At 35.3% G+C, this 20078-nt stretch overlaps 2 protein-coding genes across 2 annotated transcripts; one reads left to right on the top strand and one right to left on the bottom strand.

Moving 5' to 3' along the window:
• Nucleotides 1–374: 374 nt before the first annotated feature.
• On the bottom strand, nt 375–6415 carry LOC125258395 (twisted gastrulation protein homolog 1-A-like). The gene is made up of 5 exons (XM_048175318.1): nt 6216–6415; nt 5795–5945; nt 5466–5565; nt 2802–3062; nt 375–953 (listed from the first exon to the last, which is right to left on the bottom strand). Exons 2-5 carry the CDS (start codon nt 5912–5914, stop codon nt 772–774), a joined length of 663 nt encoding a protein of 220 aa, XP_048031275.1. The 5' UTR covers nt 5915–5945; nt 6216–6415; the 3' UTR covers nt 375–771.
• Nucleotides 6416–15636: 9221 nt separating this feature from the next.
• LOC125258085 lies at nt 15637–19603 on the top strand. Its single transcript, XM_048174922.1, has 3 exons — nt 15637–15937; nt 16050–16258; nt 19088–19603. The coding sequence occupies exons 1-3, from the start codon at nt 15676–15678 to the stop codon at nt 19283–19285; spliced, it is 669 nt and encodes a 222-aa protein (XP_048030879.1). The 5' UTR covers nt 15637–15675; the 3' UTR covers nt 19286–19603.
• Nucleotides 19604–20078: the final 475 nt, after the last annotated feature.

Genomic DNA, 20078 nt, shown 5'->3' with positions numbered 1-20078 from the left:
GAGTTTGCAGATGAAGTTGGACGGATGACTGGAGGCTCATGGGACTGAATGAGGGCTTTGTGTCTGAAAGTGGGACGCTTCATTAGGACACCTGTGAGCCGAAGAGACGCGTGATTAACAGAGCGACCGACAGCAGCCACGCGCATGAACCGAGGAGAAATGAGGAATAAACATACAAAACACTAAAAGAACTAAAGAAAACATGAAATAGAAAAATAAAAAATGCATAATGACCAAAAAAAAATTAAACAGGAAAAAAAGACAAATTAAAATTAATAAAATGATACAAGACAAAAAAGGAAACAAAATATAAAAAAATAAAGTAAGACAAAGGGAAAAAAGATAATAAAAATGAAAAAATGAAACCACAAGAATAAAAACTGGAGATGATGTTTTATTGAAAAATACAGTGATTTCTATCGCTCAAGTTCACCTGCGTCTGTGAAACTGAAGAAACAAGCGTCTGTCGTCTCTACATAAAACTCCAGCTTCACTTCTCGAGGTGAAAGGATGATTTATTTTTAATCGTTAAACTAATGATTTTAACTTCATTCAGTCTTAAGAAAGACCTTGAGAAAGTTCCTAACATATGCTGATTATGATTAAGCACAGAGATGCATCTATTCTCTATCAGTCATTTCTCTGATCTGAATGCATGAGGCTAAACGTGAATCTGCAAGAATAAAAATAATATATATACAAAATCTTTTGTGTGACGCAGGACACAATAATAAAACATCAGTAACTGACAGGACTGCGCTCAGTTCAGGATCAGTACAGGCAGTTCATGCACTTGACGGATTTGCTGCCGTAGTCGACGCACTCGGGTCCGATGCACTCGCAGCAGGCGTTGTGGAACCAGCGGTACTTGGATCCGCCCATCGACTCGCAGTACTGCTTACACTGACGGATGGACACGCAGTCGTCGAAGTAAACCACCGTACACATCTTATCTGGAGAGAGATGAGACAGACGCACAGATCAGGAAACAACACCAATACAGTCACATGGACATCAGATCAGTATCCGCCACATAAGAGCAAAAATCATGCTTTGGGAAACATTTTGACATGAAATGTAAAAATTAAATTATGACATGCAAAATCAAAATTATGAAAATATTATGACAAAAAATTATGACTTGAAAAGTCAAAATTATGAAGTCAAAATTATGACATAAAATAAAATTGCATATTATAATTCATTTTGTCATAATTTTTACTTTGCATTTTATAAAGTAAAATTTATGACAAAAAATTATGACATGCAAAATTACAATTGACAAAAGTTAAATTGCATATTAATTTTTATAATGTCAATTTTTACTTTGCATGTTATGAAGTAAAAATTATGACAAAAAAGACAAAGAAATTGACAGGCAAAGTAAAAACTGACAAAAATTATTAAATTGACATGCAAAATCAAAATTATGACAAATTAAATGGCATGTTATAATTCATTTTATCATAATTTTTACTTTGCATTTTATAAAATACAATTTATGACAAAAAATATAACATGCAATATCAAAATTATGACAAATTATGACAGGAAAAAGTAAAAAAAAATAAATAAAAAAAATTATGACATGCAAAATCAAAATTATGACAAATGAAATTGCATGTTATAATTCATTTTGTCATAATTTTTACTTTGCATTTTAAAGTAAAATTTATGACAAAGAATTATGACATGCAAAATCAAAATTATAAAAAAAGAAACAATTATGACTTGAAAAGTCAAAATTATGACAAATGAAATTGCATGTTATAATTTATTTTGTCGTAATTTTTACTTTGCATTTTATAAAGTAAAATTTATGACAAATTATGACATGCAAAATCAAAATTATGACAAAAATGAAATTGCATGTTATTCATTTGTCAATTTTTGCTTTGCATTTTATAAAGTAAAAATTATGACAGGCAAGTAAAAATTGACAAAATTATGACCTTAAAGTCAAAATTATAAAGTTGAAATTATGACATTAAAATCAAGATTATGACATGCAGTCATAATTATAAAAAATTAAAATTAATACATGCAAAGTTTAAATTGACATACTAAGTCATGACTATGACCTAAAGTCAAAATTATAACAAAAAAAAAAGTTGAAATTATGACATGCTATCATAATTATGACATGCAAAGCCAAAGTTATGATATGCAGTCATAATTATGGCACAAAAAAAAAAAAATTATGACATGCAAAGCAATAATTAAAAACTAAAAGTTTATCAGTCATCTAAAGACACACTTAAAGTAACATTCATCATTTTAAAAGAATCATTTCTCATTAATAAAATAGTACACTACTGGTCAAAAGTTTAGAATAACTAAGATTTTTTAAATGTTTTCCATCATATTAGAATGATTTCTGAAGGATCATGTGACACTGAAGACTGGAGTAATGATGCTGAAAATTCAGCTTTGATCACAGGAATAAATTACACTTTACTATATATTCACATAGAAAACAGCTGATTTACATTATAATAATATTTCACAAATTTTACTGTATTTTTAATCAAATAAACACAGCTCTGGTGAGCAGAAGAGACTCTTCCAGAAACCTCAATTATTCTAAACTTTTACCAGTAATGTGTGAGTCAAATATATCAACTCCAGTGTGACACAAATGATCTGATGCATTTCCGTCCGGTCAGTCCGGACACCTGCTCGCCGCTGGACGTCTCATTACCGTCACAGCTCAGGGTCACAAGGTCACCGCCGGAACGAATGAAGCTCAAGCTAACGACGTTCCTGCTCAGTGAAGCGCGAGGCGAGCACTCTTTCCTCACCTTGCGTGTCGTAGCTGGCGTGGATGCTGTTCCCCGGCAGCGAGACGTTCTGGTGCGCGTCCTCCATCGTCTCCAGGAAGGACACCAGGTTCTCGTGGTAGGACAGTTCCTCGGCCACGGGGAAGGACACCACCATCATGTTGATGGGCGCTTCGCCCTCGGTCAGCGCGCGGAAGAGCGACGGGATGGGCCGGTACAGCTCCTCCACCGTGCTCTTGGCCGTCGCCGGCGTGTCGCTGTAGTTCTTGGGGTTACACATGCCTGAGAGGACCAGAAACACTCAAGTAAAACATCAAGCACCTTCAGCTCTCCGAGCACAAACTATCAACATGATTTTAATTATTTAATCATGATTTTTATTAAAATTTTAATTATGAGAGTTTTCCCTTGCAATTGCTAGTTTTATATATATTTTATTTCTTGCAATTCTAAAGTTATAATTCGCAATTCTGACATTTTTCTTGCAATCAGAGAAAAAAAAGTCAGAATTGCAAACAAGAAAAAGTCAGAATCGCAAGAAATTACCTCAGAATGGCGAGAAATAATGTTGGAATCGGAATAAAGTTGGAATGGCAAGAAATGTTGGAGTAGTGTTGGAATAGTGAGAATTAATGTCGGAATCACAAGAAATATTGTCGTAATAACAAGAAGTCGGAATGGCAAGAAATGTTGGAAATCGCGAGAAAGTCTGAATGGTAAGAAATAAGTCTGATTAGTGAGATGTTTGAATAGCATTGGAATGGGGAGAAATGTTGGAATCACAAGAAATGTCAGAATCATGAGAAGTTGAAATGGCGAGAAATAAAGTTGGAATCACAAGAAAAAAAATCAGAATCACGAGAAATAAACTCAGAATTCTGAGAAATAATGTTCACAATAAAGATGGAATGTGAGAAATGTTGGAATAGCATTGGAACAGTGAGAATTAATGTTAGAATCACAAGAAGTAATGTCGGAATAACAAGAGAAGTCAAAAGGGATGAGAAATAAGTCGGAATGGTGAGAAACAGTCAGAATCATGATAAAAAGTCGGAATCATGAGAAATAAAGTCAGAATGGTGAGAAATGATGGAATCGTGAGAAAAAAAATGTCGGAATGACAAAAAAAGTTGGAATGATGAGAAATGTTGGAATAGCAATGGAATGGTGAGAAATAATGCAAGAATGTCGGAATTGTGGGAAATAACCTCAGAATGGCAAGAAATAGAGTTGGAATTGTAATTAAGATGGAATGGTGAGAAATGTTGGAATAGCATTGGAACAGTGAGAATTAATGTTAGAATCACAAGAAGTAATGTCGGAATAACAAGAGAAGTCAAAAGGGATGAGAAATAAGTCGGAATGGTGAGAAACAGTCAGAATCATGATAAAAAGTCGGAATCATGAGAAATAAAGTCAGAATGGTGAGAAATGATGGAATCGTGAGAAAAAATGTCGGAATGACAAAAAAAGTTGGAATGGTGAGAAATGTTGGAATAGCAATGGAATGGTGAGAAATAATGCAAGAAATTATGTCGGAATTGTGGGAAATAACCTCAGAATGGCAATTAAGATGGAATGGTGAGAAATGTTGGAATAGCGTTGGAATAGTGAGAATTAATGTCGGAATTATGAGAAAAGTTGGAATGGCGAGAAATCAGTCGGAATCACGAAAAATAAAGTCAGAATGGTGAGAAATGTTGGAATCGCAAGAAGAAATGTCGAAATCACAAAAAAAGTTGGAATGGTGAGAAATAATGTTGGAATAGTCAGAAATAAAGTCAGTTCAGTGAGAAATGACTTGGGTAAAGTTGGTTTTATATTCGCACATTCGGACTTCTGATAAATTCAGACTTTCCAATAAATGTGCAATAAATTAATGTTTGCGAATTTTAAGCAGCGACATGATATTGACAACCAACGATTGTCAACTTACAACATTTTTCACAGTCGATCAAAATAGGCAAGTATTGTATTAATGGCATATTTACTTGTGAATGTCCACTGAATGTCCAATGTAGTGTGATTAACAAGGCTATTGAATATGGATGTGCGAATGTGCGAATATAAAACCAACTTTACCGAAGTTGAGAAATGTCGGAATCACAAGAAAGTCAAAGGAAGAGAAATACGTGAAATAAAGTGTGAAAATAATGTTGAAATTGTGAAGTATAAACTCACATTTCTGACTTCTTCCTCTCAGAATTGTGAGTTTAATATATTATATTTGGACAAAGCAGACTTTTTTTTCTCAGAATTGTGAGACAAACTCAAGTTATAAAGTCAGAATTGTGAGATAAAAAGTCGCAATTACCATCTCTTCTGTAGACTGTAACAAGACGAAAAATGAGAAAGGTTTGTTTGTCATTTATCACAGCTGTTTTCATGGCAAGAAATGGGTTAAAAATGAGCAAAATATCCCCCCAAAAAAAAAAAGTTTATTTTCGATTTAAAAAAAAAAAGAAAAGAAAAAAAAAAAAATCACAATCTAAAGCCACACTATTAAAAATCTCATATGAATAAAAAAAAAGATTAATTCATTAATGCAGATGAGTTTGACCTCCTTTGTAACATATGCAAGTGTACATGTTTAAACATGTTTATATGCAAAACAGACATGATGCAGCAGAGGAGAAGGTTGAGCTGCAGATATTGTGTAACACACTGAAAACATGATGGTCTTACCCACACAGTCACAGCACTCTTCCCAGAGAGTTCCCAGACACATCATACACTCCTTACAACACGAGCAGTTCCCATCGGACGGCCGGCACTGACACAACTCCTGCTCCACAACAACAGCAACAACAACAGCAGGGTTAAACACAGACAACAACACAAGAACAGCCATGAAGCTCCATGAAAAGTGCTTCAGAACCAGTAGATGCACATGAGAATTATGAAGTGCATCTGAAAACCTGATCATATCTGATTCACTGATTCACTGTACTGCAGCTTCGAGCTTCTGAACCATCAAAACCCAACATAATACATCATAAATGTGAGACTCTTACCTGAATGAGACACTTGCTGACGTCACTGGCACACAGAGCTTTATTACAGGCCAAAGCGAGAGAAAAACTTGACAGAAGAAGAAGAAACACTGATAAAGATGATGAAGATGAAGGCTGCATCACGACCAGAACCGAACCGAACCCACCGGACCTAAATGAGCACAGGAACGAGACTGAGACAGACGCAATAAACAAACAGATCAAACATCAAAGACAAAAGCGGCGTCCGACAGAGAGCGGCGACATCAAAGGCGCGTTTGAAAGTAACAGTGAATGTATCGAGAGCACGTGTTACAGTAACCGCGGGACTTCAGGCGAGTTTCACCAAACACTGAGAATCTCTCCTGATTCACTCTGAGCTCGAACTAAAGGCTCGATGAGAGCCTGAAGAAGTTTCTCTCGAACACAAACACACACTCACCGCGAGACAATGAAGCTGTTCGTGACTTTCAGGAGTTTGAACACACACAGATCTGCTGCAGATGATTTAAGACATGATCCGAACTGAACCGAACTGGACTAGAGACTGCTGCTGCTGCTGCTGCTGAGACACAAAGACACACAGGCGCCTTAAAGACACACACACCCCCTTCTGCCTGCTTATCTAAAGAGGGTGTGTGTGTGTGTGTGTGTGTGTGTTATATGACCCCAAACAATCACTGTGAAGACGCAAAAGACAGAAGAACGTGTTTCTGAAATCATAAAGATCAACTTACACATTAAAGACAACAGAAGTTAACATGTAGCCTTACAGTGATACATTTATATATATTATATCCATCAAAAGTTTGAAATAATTAAGACTTTATAAAATGTTTTTGAAAGAGTCTCTTCTGCTCACCAAACCTGAATTTATTTGATCAAAAATACAGGAAAAATTGAAAGTCGAAAGTATTATTTAAAAAGTCATAATTATTAAAAAGCTGAAATTATGACTTGAAAGTCAAAATTATGACATATTCAGTCGGAAGTATGATTTAATGTCATGATTATGACTTTTTAAAAATGTTAAATTCTGACTTAAAAGTCCAAATTATTACATTAAATAGTCAAAATCATGACGTAACTCAAAATTCTGACAAAAAGTCAAAATTCTATCTGACCTAAAAAGTCAACATTATGACAGAAAATTTGAAAATATTACATAAAAATTCAAATTAATGACTTAACAATTCAAAATGATGACATAAAGTTACAATTACGACACACTTAGTCGAAAGTATGACTTAAAATATCAATTATTACATTAAAAAGTCAAAATTCTGACAAAAAGTCAAAATTCTATCTGACCTAAAAAGTCAAAATTCTGACATAAAATTTGAAAATATTACATAAAAATTCAAATTTATGACTTAAAAATTCAAAATGATGACATAAAGTTACAATTACAACACACTTAGTCGAAAGTATGACTTAAAATATCAATTATCACATTAAAAAGTCAAAATTATGACAAAAAGTCAAAATTATGACATACTCAGTTGAAAGTATGACTTTAAAAATGTTACATTCTGACTTAAAAAGTCCTAATTATTACAATAAAAAGTCAAAATTATGACACTTAAGTCATAAGTATGACTTAAAATGTCAATTATTACATTAAAAAGTCAAAATTATGACAAAAAGTCCTAATTATTACAATAAAAAGTCAAAATTATGACACTTAAGTCATAAGTATGACTTAAAATGTCAATTATTACATTAAAAAGTCAAAATTCTGACGGTGAAAGTGATGACAGAAGGCAAAAATTATTATGTAAAAAGTCAAAATTATGACATAGTTGAAAGTATGACTTAAAAAGTCCTAATTATTACAATAAAAAGCCAAAAATTCTGACGTAACTTGAAATTCGGACAAGAAGTCAAAATTCTATCTGACCTAAAAAGTCAAAATTATGACATAAAATTTGAAAATATTACATAAAAATTCAAATTTATGACTTAAAAATTCAAAATGATGACATAAAGTTACAATTACGACACACTTAGTCAAAAGTATGACTTAAAATATCAATTATTACATTAAAAAGTCAAAATTATGACCTAAAAAGTCAAAATTATGACAAAAAGTCAAAATTATGACATACTCAGTTGAAAGTATGACTTTAAAAATGTTACATTCTGACTTAAAAAGTCCTAATTATTACAATAAAAAGTCAAAATTATGACACTTAAGTCATAAGTATGACTTAAAATGCCAATTATTACATTAAAAAGTCAAAATTCTGACGGTGAAAGTGATGACAGAAGGCAAAAATTATTATGTAAAAAGTCAAAATTATGACATATTTGAAAGTGTGACTTAAAAAGTCCTAATTATTACAATAAAAAGCCAAAAATTCTGACGTAACTTGAAATTCGGACAAGAAGTCAAAATTCTATCTGACCTAAAAAGTCAAAATTATGACATAAAATTGTAAAATATTACATAAAAATTCAAATTTATGACTTAAAAATTCAAAATGATGACATAAAGTTACAATTACGACACACTTAGTCAAAAGTATGACTTAAAATATCAATTATTACATTAAAAAGTCAAAATTATGACAAAAAGTCAAAATGATGACATACTCAGTTGAAAGTATGACTTTAAAAATGTTACATTCTGACTTAAAAAGTCCTAATTATTACAATAAAAAGTCAAAATTATGACACTTAAGTCATAAGTATGACTTAAAATGCCAATTATTACATTAAAAAGTCAAAATTCTGACGGTGAAAGTGATGACAGAAGGCAAAAATTATTATGTAAAAAGTCAAAATTATGACATAGTTGAAAGTGTGACTTAAAAAGTCCTAATTATTACAATAAAAAGCCAAAAATTCTGACGTAACTTGAAATTCTGACAAAAAGTCAAAATTCTATCTGACCTAAAAAGTCAAAATTATGACATAAAATTTGAAAATATTACATAAAAATTCAAATTTATGACTTAAAAATTCAAAATGATGACATAAAGTTACAATTACGACACACTTAGTCAAAAGTATGACTTAAAATATCAATTATTACATTAAAAAGTCAAAATTATGACAAAAAGTCAAAATTATGACATAGTTGAAAGTATGACTTAAAAAGTCCTCATTATTACAATAAAAAGCCAAAAATTCTGATGTAACTTGAAATTCTGACAAAAAAGTCAAAATTCTGACATAAGTAATAATTAGGACATACAAAGTTGAAGTAATGGCAAAAAAGTTAAATTTTTATCTCATAATTTCTACTTTTTAATCTCATAACTATGACTTAGTATGTAATAATTATAACTTAGTTTAGGTGTTAGTAATGATGACTGTTTTGTCATAATTATAATTCATATGTGGTGGAAATCAGTGAAGGAACAGAGCAGAAGCTGGACATGCAGAGAGCAGGACACAACCACAGCTGATGAAGACCAGAGTTAAACCCCTCATGATGAAGATGATGATGATGAGCAGGAACCCTCTTATAGTTACATGTTTCATGGTTTTGACATGAGGTCTTTTATTTTGTAGTGTTTTGTTCCCATTGTTTCTGTCTTCCTATGTTTAGCTCCTGTTTCCTTACAGGGAATGTTCTCAGAAGTGCTCTGGCAAGGTTCTCTCAAAGTTATGAACAAATGTTCTTCCAGTAACGTTAATAGAACGTTCGTTCAATGTTATCTGGTCTTTAATAATGTTCTCCAAACGTTAGCACAAAAACATTATTTATACATCATTCATGAAACTGTTCTGAAATGTATTAATGCATCTAACGTTTATTTAAATGTTACATTTACAGTGTTTTTAAATGTTACATGTTTCAGAATTCAAAAGTAACACTCCCATAATGTTTGCAAAATGATAAAATTGAATATTTAATTGTGAAATTAGAAAATAATGATCATCATCATCATCACTGACGCAATACAGTGATTAAAGTCATAAAGCGATGAAGACGGGGTTTGTTCCTCTCTCAGATCTTCAGCATGAAGAGTTTTCATCAGCTTCCTCAGATGTGGCCATCATCGTTTTACAAATTAAACTAATAATATTTTACACAAACGGCTCACAAGAAAACAACTTTTCTTCTTTGTTTTATGTACAGTATGTGCTTGTTTTTGATAACAGAAAAAGATTTCCTTTCTATAATATTGTGATGATAAATGTGTGATCAATATAAATATAGATTGAATATAGTACTGTTATTGATATATTTTTCATAAATTAAAAAGTAAATAATATATTGTGGATTTTTTCGTATTCTTCCCTTATATCTTTTTTTTTTTTTTAAATAAACTAAAAATTGAATTGAAAAATTAAAATGAAAAAATAAAATATGATTGCTGATGTTTTCTGTAGCCAAAGTATGGCAAAGTATGTCTTAGAAAATATATTTTTAACACTAACTGTAAATTAAAGATATACAGTAATAATAAAGCCTCATATAAAACAAACTTGGTTATTCTTTAGTAAGTTAATTAGTTTGTCAAAGTGTAATGTTAAATCTGTGAACGCATGCAGAGAGACACTCTCTGTGATTCAGTCTTTGAACATTTATAATCTGCCTTTATCAGTTTATTAGTGTGTGTGTTCAGAGTCATCTCAGGTGAAGCTCTGAGTCTAAATCACGTGATTTCACAGAGACGATCACTGAGAAGTAGGTGAAAATGACCTCAAACCATGTGATTTAAAGAATGAATCGCACACTATATATACTGTGACCGCTGCAGGACAGGTGAAGGAAACTGAAACACATCATGTAAGTACAGCAACTTTTCTAACCAATGTTCATAATAAAAAATATAAAACTTGTTTCTCTTAAAATGTGATATGATCTTGCATGTTCACTGAAAAGAAATTATTTTAAATGTTCAATGTTATTTTAAAAATAAAGTGACATGTTTCAGTCATTATGGGTGAATATGATGGTAATATACCAACATACTGACACTTCATAAATATGCGTTGTGCTTTATTTGAAGCATTCTTTGCTTCCCAACAGATAAACCTTTAGATTACCTCAAGTTTCTGCAAGAGTTCAGTTCATTCAGTAGCGAATGATTCATCAGATTGATTCAAACTCATTAAAAGAACCAGTTCATAAGAGTCATTCGTGATCGTGCTGTAAGTGATTCCTAAAGCAATCAAAATCTCTATATTCATCCTTTGTGCTCTCTAGAGATGTAAATATATTACATTATTGCCTTTTTTTGTTCCCCTGGATACATATTTGTTTCTGTGTGTACTGTACATGTGTAGTTTGTTCTTTTTCTGATTCTGTGTCTAAACTGCCTTAGTAAAAACAAATAAAAGTGATCATGCTGCATGTTTTTGATTCACTCATAAGAGTCATTTGCTGGAGAATCAGAATAAACTCGTCTCGTTGTTTGTTGGTGATTTCACCTGCAGAGACAAACACTTTTATTGCAGCACGAGCTGCAAACTCGCATTCACAACCACCAACAGACGAGAAAAGAGATTTAATAATGTTGTGTCCATCAGAAAGAGCCAATATAGCAGAATTGTAATGTTCGTGAGGTCTATAAAACGTCTTTGCAGCATTTATAAGGTCTTTTAATTATTCAATTTAAAAGAATTGGCTTTTTTATTGTTTTCCCTGTTCATTCTACATTCATGTCTTTCTGTTGTATTTTAGAGATCTCACAGTAGGAGACAATAATGTCTAAAAGCAAAGGTTAGAGACACTTCAAACCTATTCATTAACTATTTCATAAAACTAAAGCATCTCTTTCATTATAATATATTATATTCAGAAGTCATTCTGTCATGTTGTCTCTTGTAACAGCCAAGAAGCCGAGGCTGGAGAAGAGCGAGAAGCAGGAGACGTTCGTTTCAAGCCCCACAAACACAGGTGGAAATGAAGAACTCGAAGAAGATCCTTATGTAGCATTACGTCCCGGATAACAGGGAACGTTCTCAGAATGTTCTGGCAAGGTTCTCTCAAAGTTATGAACAAACATTCTTCCAGCAACATTAATATAATGTTCGTTCAACATTATCAGGTCTTTGATAACGTTCTCAAAACATTATATTTATGCATCATTCATGGAACATTTTTTTAAATGTTGCTTTTTTCAGAACGTTCAGAGAACATTTAAAAGTAACATTCCGAAATGTTTCAAGAATGATACAATTTTAAGTTTCCTTAATATTTGCATTTTTTTTTTTAAAACATTCAGAAATAACGTTCTCATAACTTACAGGGAATGTTAGCAAAATGTTCTTATCTCATATTTTTGTTATCTGGGGTGTTGTTTCCCAACATCAGCATTCTTTTCAACTTTATTATTCAAAGCAAATTTGTGCCTTACAAACGTGCAGTAAAGCCGAAGGCAACAGTGGCAAAGAAAAACTGCTTAATTCATCCTTCCCTCGGGTCATTTTGACCCAAAACTAATTTTTTAAAAGTTTTTAAAACTTCAGAGTGGTCCAAGGACTTTTGTCGCACTTAAACCATGAATACAAAAATAAATAGATAAATAAAAAATAATAATAATTACTGGATTCGATGAGTTTTGTTGTTGAAATTTAAAAACAAATCCTGGACACATAGAAAATGCTAAAATGCTAAAAAAAAAAAACTAAAAATGCTCAAAATTTAAACTAAAAATGCTAAAACTTTACCAAAATGTCATTTATAATGTATATACCTGTATCTGAATGCACACTGAAGAGAAATGACTCTAGGACCCAGCCAAACAGCTTATATGCTCCATATGTAAAGGCCATCTAGTGGCAAGAGTCATGAAATATCATGTTATATCATTTTTTTTCCCAAAAGAGGTCAGCAAAGACACCCAATGTAAGATATTTTGGTAACACTTTATTTTAGTGTCATTTAGGCATTACTACATGTACTAGCACCCTAACTAACTCTATAGTAAGTACATGTAGTTAGTTAATAGTACTCAGTACTTATTTGATTAATTACAGTGTAACTACAGCGCTAAAATAAAGTGTAACCGATAATTTGAGCTGAATTAAAAGGGTTATGCATGCATTGAATTGGTTTATGCACTGAATTTAAGTGAAGAATGTGCATATATTATTTTTTTATTGACAATATCTAGTAATTTAAAGGTAAATAAACAAAACAAAAAAGCTTGGCCAAAAAAGTTTGCTTTAAAAAATATTATCAAAATGAAATGAAATGAGCTTCCTGGCCCAAAAAAAAAAGTATATTTTAAGGGCTTCATTTTGACCCGTGAGGGAAGGATGAAGATAAATGACCATGAAACATTGAGAGGAATCAAGTCTGACACATATTTAAACAAATGTTTAACTAAAAAAGGCTTTTACTTGTACAAAGTTACTGACCCAATTGAAACCTAGAGGTTGTTGAATATGACTAATGTTCGGTTTGGTGTCTCAGAGGTTGTCGCCAGTGATTCTCAGTTGAGTCCAGAGTTCATCCAGGAGCTTCTCCCGTCTGCGGAGCGAACGGCTCTCCTCTATCATCTGTCATTCTTGTGTCTGGGAGGCTTCCCAAAGCTGGAGCGTATGATCAGAGACCAAGCTATTGAAACACAAATGCTGTTCGGATCCTCTGAGGCTGTTCTGCTGAAGGTGAGACTAATTCATCTTGTGAATTATCATCATTTCATCATACTAAATCATAATTTTTCTCAAAATTCTGATGTTTTTCCTCAGGATTCTGCATGTGAAAATAAGCTTACATAGATACTAGTGCACTGGGCCAATAAATATTTTTGTATAGTTCTTTTTAGACGGTATAATACATGGACATAGTGTCCGTGACATTTCTGAAGAGCATTTTTGAAGCCCAAAGTGTCGGCCTTCGCCATCTTGGCAGCATGTTACTCCCGGATAACCAAAAATGGGCAAAGGGGCGGGATGTGGGTGGAGCTGAGGTGCCTGGTTGCTGAAACCACACCCTCCTAGCTCGACGTGATCAAATTAGCTCAAAGAGCTATCTATCTATCTTAGATACTATCTAAAATATTAATAAAGATAACAAATTATACATCATTTTACTATCAAACTACTGTGTCTGCTTTAAGATATAGATGCTCCAGCAACAGTAATATTGTAATTTGAGTCGGGTGTGCAAATGATAACACACAAAATCAAAACAGGACTTCATACCCTTGTAATGAAATAGTGATCATGAGATGAATCCAATCCATCACACTTGGGTAAAATGTCCATGACAAGCATCCATTGAAACACCCAACAGCACTTTTTGTCCACAAAAGTATTAAATGCATGAAATATTGATATATTGTACATTGTTTGTGTCATATTTCTTCTGAATGATCTGCGATAATTATCTGCTAAACACCCGAGCTGCAGGATCTGATCATAAAAATGACCGTCATTATTTTTTATGGGTCTTGTTCAGAATTAATCGAAAATATAATGATGCTGCTATTCTTGCTAAACAAGCCGAAGTGACTCCTCTTGTCCATGAAAAGGACAGTCTGTGAAACAGTGACAGCAGTGGCAATCCAAGTGGCCACGCCCTTAATTATGCAGAACTTAATATAATAATTTAAATGGATGAGTTATAAAAAAATTCACCCCTTAACAGTTATCATGAAGGGCAACATTAGCTATATAGACCAAAACCACTTTTTGTACCAGGCTGTAAACATGATTTTTCTGCTGTAAAGTTTTTTAACATGGGATTGACTCAATTTTGGAGTCTGTCTCTAGTGGCCAGTCGATGAATTGCAGTTTGTCACTTCTGTGTTGGTTTCAAGAGAGAGGAAAGAAGATTGCTGCTTGTATGAAACTTATCCTTGTGGATTAATTATGCTTGTTTTCTCTTAGTGTGCCGGCACGAGTTCCAACCTGGTCACCTCGCTGTTCCCAATACTGATAAAAGCTGTTGAGAAGAACAAACCCAAACTGGCTGTGATCTACCTGGAGAAAGCCAGAACATGGATCAAGGACATCATCAGAGCCGTGGATGACATGGTGAAGAGGTGAAAACATTTATGAAGTTTAGCACTTCAAAGCAAACAATCATTTTTCTTATCAGTACACAGTGAACAAATGATTTTCTTAGACTTTGATCAGCTCAACCTAACCTGAATGAAGCACAAGATCAAACCTCTTCTAGAAGCTCAAATGAGCTGCACAACATGAGAATGAACCTCACTGGTTATGCAGCAGAAGAGGTTTGATCTTATGTGTCATTCAGGTTAGGTTTGTGTTTACATGTGAGTAAAAGCTTAAATTAAATCTGTTCATCATAAAAAATGTCTCTTCAGAAAATCTGGACACTTTCATATAGATTAGTCTGATCTCTTTGTGAACATTTTGAGGCGTCAAAGTTCAAGTTGCAAAGGCAGTGAATAGAAGGACAGAATGCTGTCAGATTTTATCAAAAAGATCTTCATTTGTGTTCCGAAGATGAATGAAAATCTTTGGACGAGATGAGGGTGAATAAATGACAGAATTTTTCATTTTGGGATGAACTAACTCCAAACTCACTGACAGACTGGGAAGAGAGGAGCTGCAACAATGGAGAAAAACAGTGAACATTCTATTCTAGTAGAGCACAAAAAAAATATCAAGACTTTGTAAAAGAGCAGAAAGGTCCTCTCAAAGAAAATTGTTCAGAGTCTGTGTGTTCCCAGCTAACAGAATTTTGTTATAAGAATGTTCTCTAAATATTCAGTGTTGGTTCTGGGAACATTAAAAATGTCCATAGCTGGGTTGTTTTTTGTGAAATCCAGACTATATCACTGTACATGCACACTATTTTTCAGGTATGATAAACAAGCCCAAAATGGAAAACATGCACCAGTGATGTGTATGAAGAACAGAGCAAGACTAAAGAAAAAATAACGAAACACTCTGATGAAATAAAGGGTCTAGAGGATGTTTTGGTCAAGCTTGAACTGGAACGGAAAAAAAATGACAACGATATGGAGGAAATTGAGAAAAGAATTGAAAAAACCACTCAAGAGCTGCAGGATCTGATCAGAAATAATGGAAATTACCGTCATACTTTTTTATGGGGCTTGTTCTCATTTGGTCGATACTATAACGATGCTGCTATTCGTGCTAAACAAGCTGAACTGAACCGTCTTGCCTCTGAAAAGGACAGTCTGCGCAACCAAGGGTGGAACATCAAAATCAAACTGACTGATCTTCAGCTGAAGTTGGCCAATTGCAAAATACAACAGGGTGAGAGTCTCTCTGTGCTTTTAAATTATCATGCTGTTTACATGTTCATCACAGCCTGAAGGCTCCCAATGATCGCTCATAAATCAGAATCTGTTGTATGTTGTTTGTTCAGGTGTGATTCCCAGTCCTGTTCACCTGACGGAAGTCCAGACGTGTCTTGATCAAATACGACAAATTCTGGTTGATCTTAAAAAGTTCTGGGAGAAAGTGGCTGTTATGCTGGACTCTGTGAAAGACAAGACCTTTGTTGGGGAGGATCTGATTGAAGAGCTGGAAGACCTGAAGGAGGAGTTTCTGAACTCCATTGAAGACGCAAAACAGGTTAGTTAGACGTTGAGTAAATGCTTCTGGTGAAAGTTGGGTCACACTTTAGATTAGGGTCCAATTCTCACTATTAAATATTGATTCAAATTCCTAATTACTGCTTATTAATAGTTAGTAAGGTAGTTGAGTTTAGGTATTGAGTAGGATTAAGGGATGTAGAATAAAGGGTTAGTTCACCCAAAAATTAAATTTCTGTCATTAATTCTCTCATGTCGTTCCACACCCATAAAAACTTCGATTGACTTCAGAATATAAATTAAAATATTTTTGATAAAATCTGAGAGGTTTCTGATCTCTCATTAAACTCAGCAATGTCATTCCAAATTTCAAGGTCCAGAAAGGTACTAAAGGCATCGTTAAAACAGTCATGTGACTGCATTGGTTCAACCTTAATGTTATGAAGAGATGAGAATAATTTCTCAATTTCTCAAAACAAAACAAAAATAACAACTTTATTCAACAATCTCTTTTCTTCCCTGTCAGTCTCCTAAGAAACAAGAAATTGGAAGAAATTGTTAAAATAAAATCATTATTTTTGTTTTGTTTTTGCATACAAGTGTTACGGTTGTAGCATACTGATGAAGGGAGGACGACGATCCCCTGGCGGCGTTGATGGTGGATGTCCCCCAGATCCGACAGTCCACGGCCGAGTTGATGGAGGGCGAAGTCCAGATGATGTTGAGTGGACTGACGGCATCTGGGGGACGACCGACGGAGACTCGGCAGGTGGATTCCGGGGCGCAGACAGAGAGCTGGCGAACTCCCGCAACGTCGATGGCCTGGGAGACCGCGGCGTTGTATAGGCGACGACTGGTGGAGGTGGAGATCCCGAGGGCTGCGGTGACGTCGGTTCGAGCGAGGACAGGGGTAGCAGAAGGGGTGGAGGGACGGAGTGTAACCGACGTCTCGTAAGTCCGTAGCAGAAGAGGAGGGACGACTGGCCAAGGGGGAGCCGGCCGGACGAGGGAGACCGGAGGAGCCGTCAGTCGGAGGGTCTCCGGCGGAACCGAAGATGGGCGGAGCCTGGACAGAGTCGACAGGTCGAGGGGCCGAGATGGAGCGACGAGGTCGGCAGCTGGAGGCGAAACCACCGGAACCTCTGGCCTTAATGCTGCTGGTGGGAGTGTGACCTGCGGCTCGATGTCACAGGGGTTCCCCGGAGACGGCGCAGGGCAGATGACATCCAGCAGTGATGGTACAGGAGGACTGGCTGAGCATGGTGTTGTTGTCAGCATGGGTAGAGGATCTGTAAAGGAAACACAGTCCATAATAATGTCCTTGTCAGATGACGATGATGAACATGACGGGTGGGTTTGGGTGGGACTTGACTCCTCACTAAAGTCAATCAGTCAGTCAGTCTAGTCATTTCTCCCTCGTCAGCAGATGTCGTGGGCTCACACCCCTGGTCAGACGTCAGGTGGAATTCCAAATCCGGGGCGCAGGTCACCTCTGTCCTCGGGGTCTCGGGATCTGGCTGACCGGTAGCTGCCGGTGGTAACTCTCCATCTGCGGGGGGCTCACACGAATACTCCGCGGTCCGTGGGGAAGATACGGGTTCTGGGTCTGGCTGTGCTTTGGATCGGGTGCGAACACTCTCCAGACACCTGATGATAAATTCCATCCAGCTGAGTCCGGAGGTATCTGGGAGGTCCACGGGACGACGGTAGTTGGCCCCGATCCAGAACAACGACTTCAGGGTTTCGTCGTCGTAGGGGCAGGCGAGTGCAACACTGATGAATCTCTTAGTGAACAAACAAAAATTGTGACTCTCCTGAGCCACGAGCACGAACATGTCGCTATATTCCATTTTCAGTATTGGTCCGGTATTCTGTTACGGTTGTAGCTCCAGGGAAGACGAGGAAGGCAGGTTCAAGGAAGATAACGTAATATAATCTCAAGGAAAAGGCAAGTAGCATAAACACATGTAACATACAACAATACCGGACGCTAGACTGAAGACAGGGAGGAACTTAAATACACAATACTAATGACGAACAGCTGTGAGTGTAATCAGTGTCCATGGTGAGTGATGAGTGGCGGGAACAGAACACAAAGGATCACGTGACAGTCAATAACAACCAGGACATGACGGTGAATGTAACAATAAGTCAAGTCACCTTTATATATATAGCGCTTTTTACAATGCAGATTGTGTCAAAGCAGCTTTACATTGATAACTGGTATATAATTTTGGCTTAAAGAATAGTGTCAATGCAGGCAGATCAAAGCACTGTTGAATAAATGTCAAGAATACTGTTGAATATCAAATGTCAAGTCAAATGTCAAGTGTCCCCAACTAAGCAAGCCAAAGGCAACAGCGGCAAGGAACCCAAACTCCAACAGGTGACATCAGGTAGCAAACAGGTGTTAAAATGGAGAGAAAAAAACCTTGGGAGAAACCAGGCTTAGTCGGGGGGCCAGTTCTCCTCTGGCGAACAGTGCTTTGTTACGATTCTGGTTGCTATCATAAGTCTGATAGGATCGCAACATTCAAAGTATTTATTCCAGTTCCATCCAGTTGAGGATCGTATTCATCGCGCCGGTATGGACGGTAACATTAAGGTTGAACCACTGCAGTCACATGACTGTTTTAACAATGTATTTAGCACCTTTCTGGACCTTGAAAGTGGTTCAAAAAGCTGTTGGATTTCATCAAAAATATCTTAATTTGTGTTCTGAAGATGAACAAAGGTCTTACGGGCGTGGAATGACATGAGGGTGAATAATTAATGACAGAAAATTCATTTTTGGGTGAACTAACCATTTAAAGTCACGAAGAAATTTTTAGTGAATGTGTTGTGATTAATGCTGCCTTCAATCTTTCAGTACTGGAAGAGATTTGGTGCAGGCTGTCAGAGAGCACAGAACATCTTCAGCATTCAGTCTAAGACTGCATATAAATTCCTGGAGGTCAATCCGTCTTCACTCTCAGAGGCTGAAAGGATTGAGCAGTACGAGTCTATCATGGAGAAGCTGAGGGGGATCAATCCTGATGGCTCGTCCAGAGCCGCCATCACTGAGTGACAGACAGAGATCTGATGCTTCTTTCACACTTTAAACGCTCTTTATAAGGCATACGCATATTAATGCATACAGCTTATATTGGCATTTCTGTAACTCTTTGTAATCTTAACAATTGTTCTTGCACATGTTCAATTACAGTTCCACATACATATATACTTTAGGGAATATTATTTGCCCATTTCAGTGTCTCAATTTATGACTATCTCTTTTAAAATTGGTTTGTTTTGCACTTCATTATGGTTTATAGATCTTGTGATCTGTCTGGTCACATGACTGATGTCTATGTCACACAATAAAGACTAAAGACATTAAACATTTCATTGTAGATAAATCATTCAAAAAGTCTTTTTCTAATGTTTCAGTGTACATTAGAGTTGTAGCATTCAGGGGCATTTATGATAATGATCTTCCTCTTAATATTTTATCAAGCTCCAGACGTTCTTCATTCAAGCTATTTCTGCTAAACACGTAAAGCGCCACAATTAAAAAAAAAGAGCTGCAGATCATGTGGTTATTTTAACAGTTTGATATCTTCTACACAGCAGAAAATATATGACTAGTCTCCGACTGTTTGACTAAACCAGGCCAGTGCCAAGATGAGCAAATTTACTACATTTAGGCTATTAATCTTCAAGTTAAAAGCATTTTATAATAAACAATCTTCTAGTTGTGAAAATGATTTAGAGATGGCAAGGAAAGACAACTCAAAACTCTGAAATGACTGGTCAGCCTAACTTTGTTTTCTACAAAAACTAGTGATAAGAAACTAGTAAAGAAGCTTTTCAAAGCTTTG

The sequence above is a fragment of the Megalobrama amblycephala genome, linkage group LG22 (assembly GCF_018812025.1).
Source record: "Megalobrama amblycephala isolate DHTTF-2021 linkage group LG22, ASM1881202v1, whole genome shotgun sequence".
In the NCBI taxonomy this organism is placed as follows: domain Eukaryota; kingdom Metazoa; phylum Chordata; class Actinopteri; order Cypriniformes; family Xenocyprididae; genus Megalobrama; species Megalobrama amblycephala.
The sequence above is the reverse complement of the archived record's forward strand: the minus strand, read 5'-3'. Positions and strand labels throughout refer to the sequence as shown.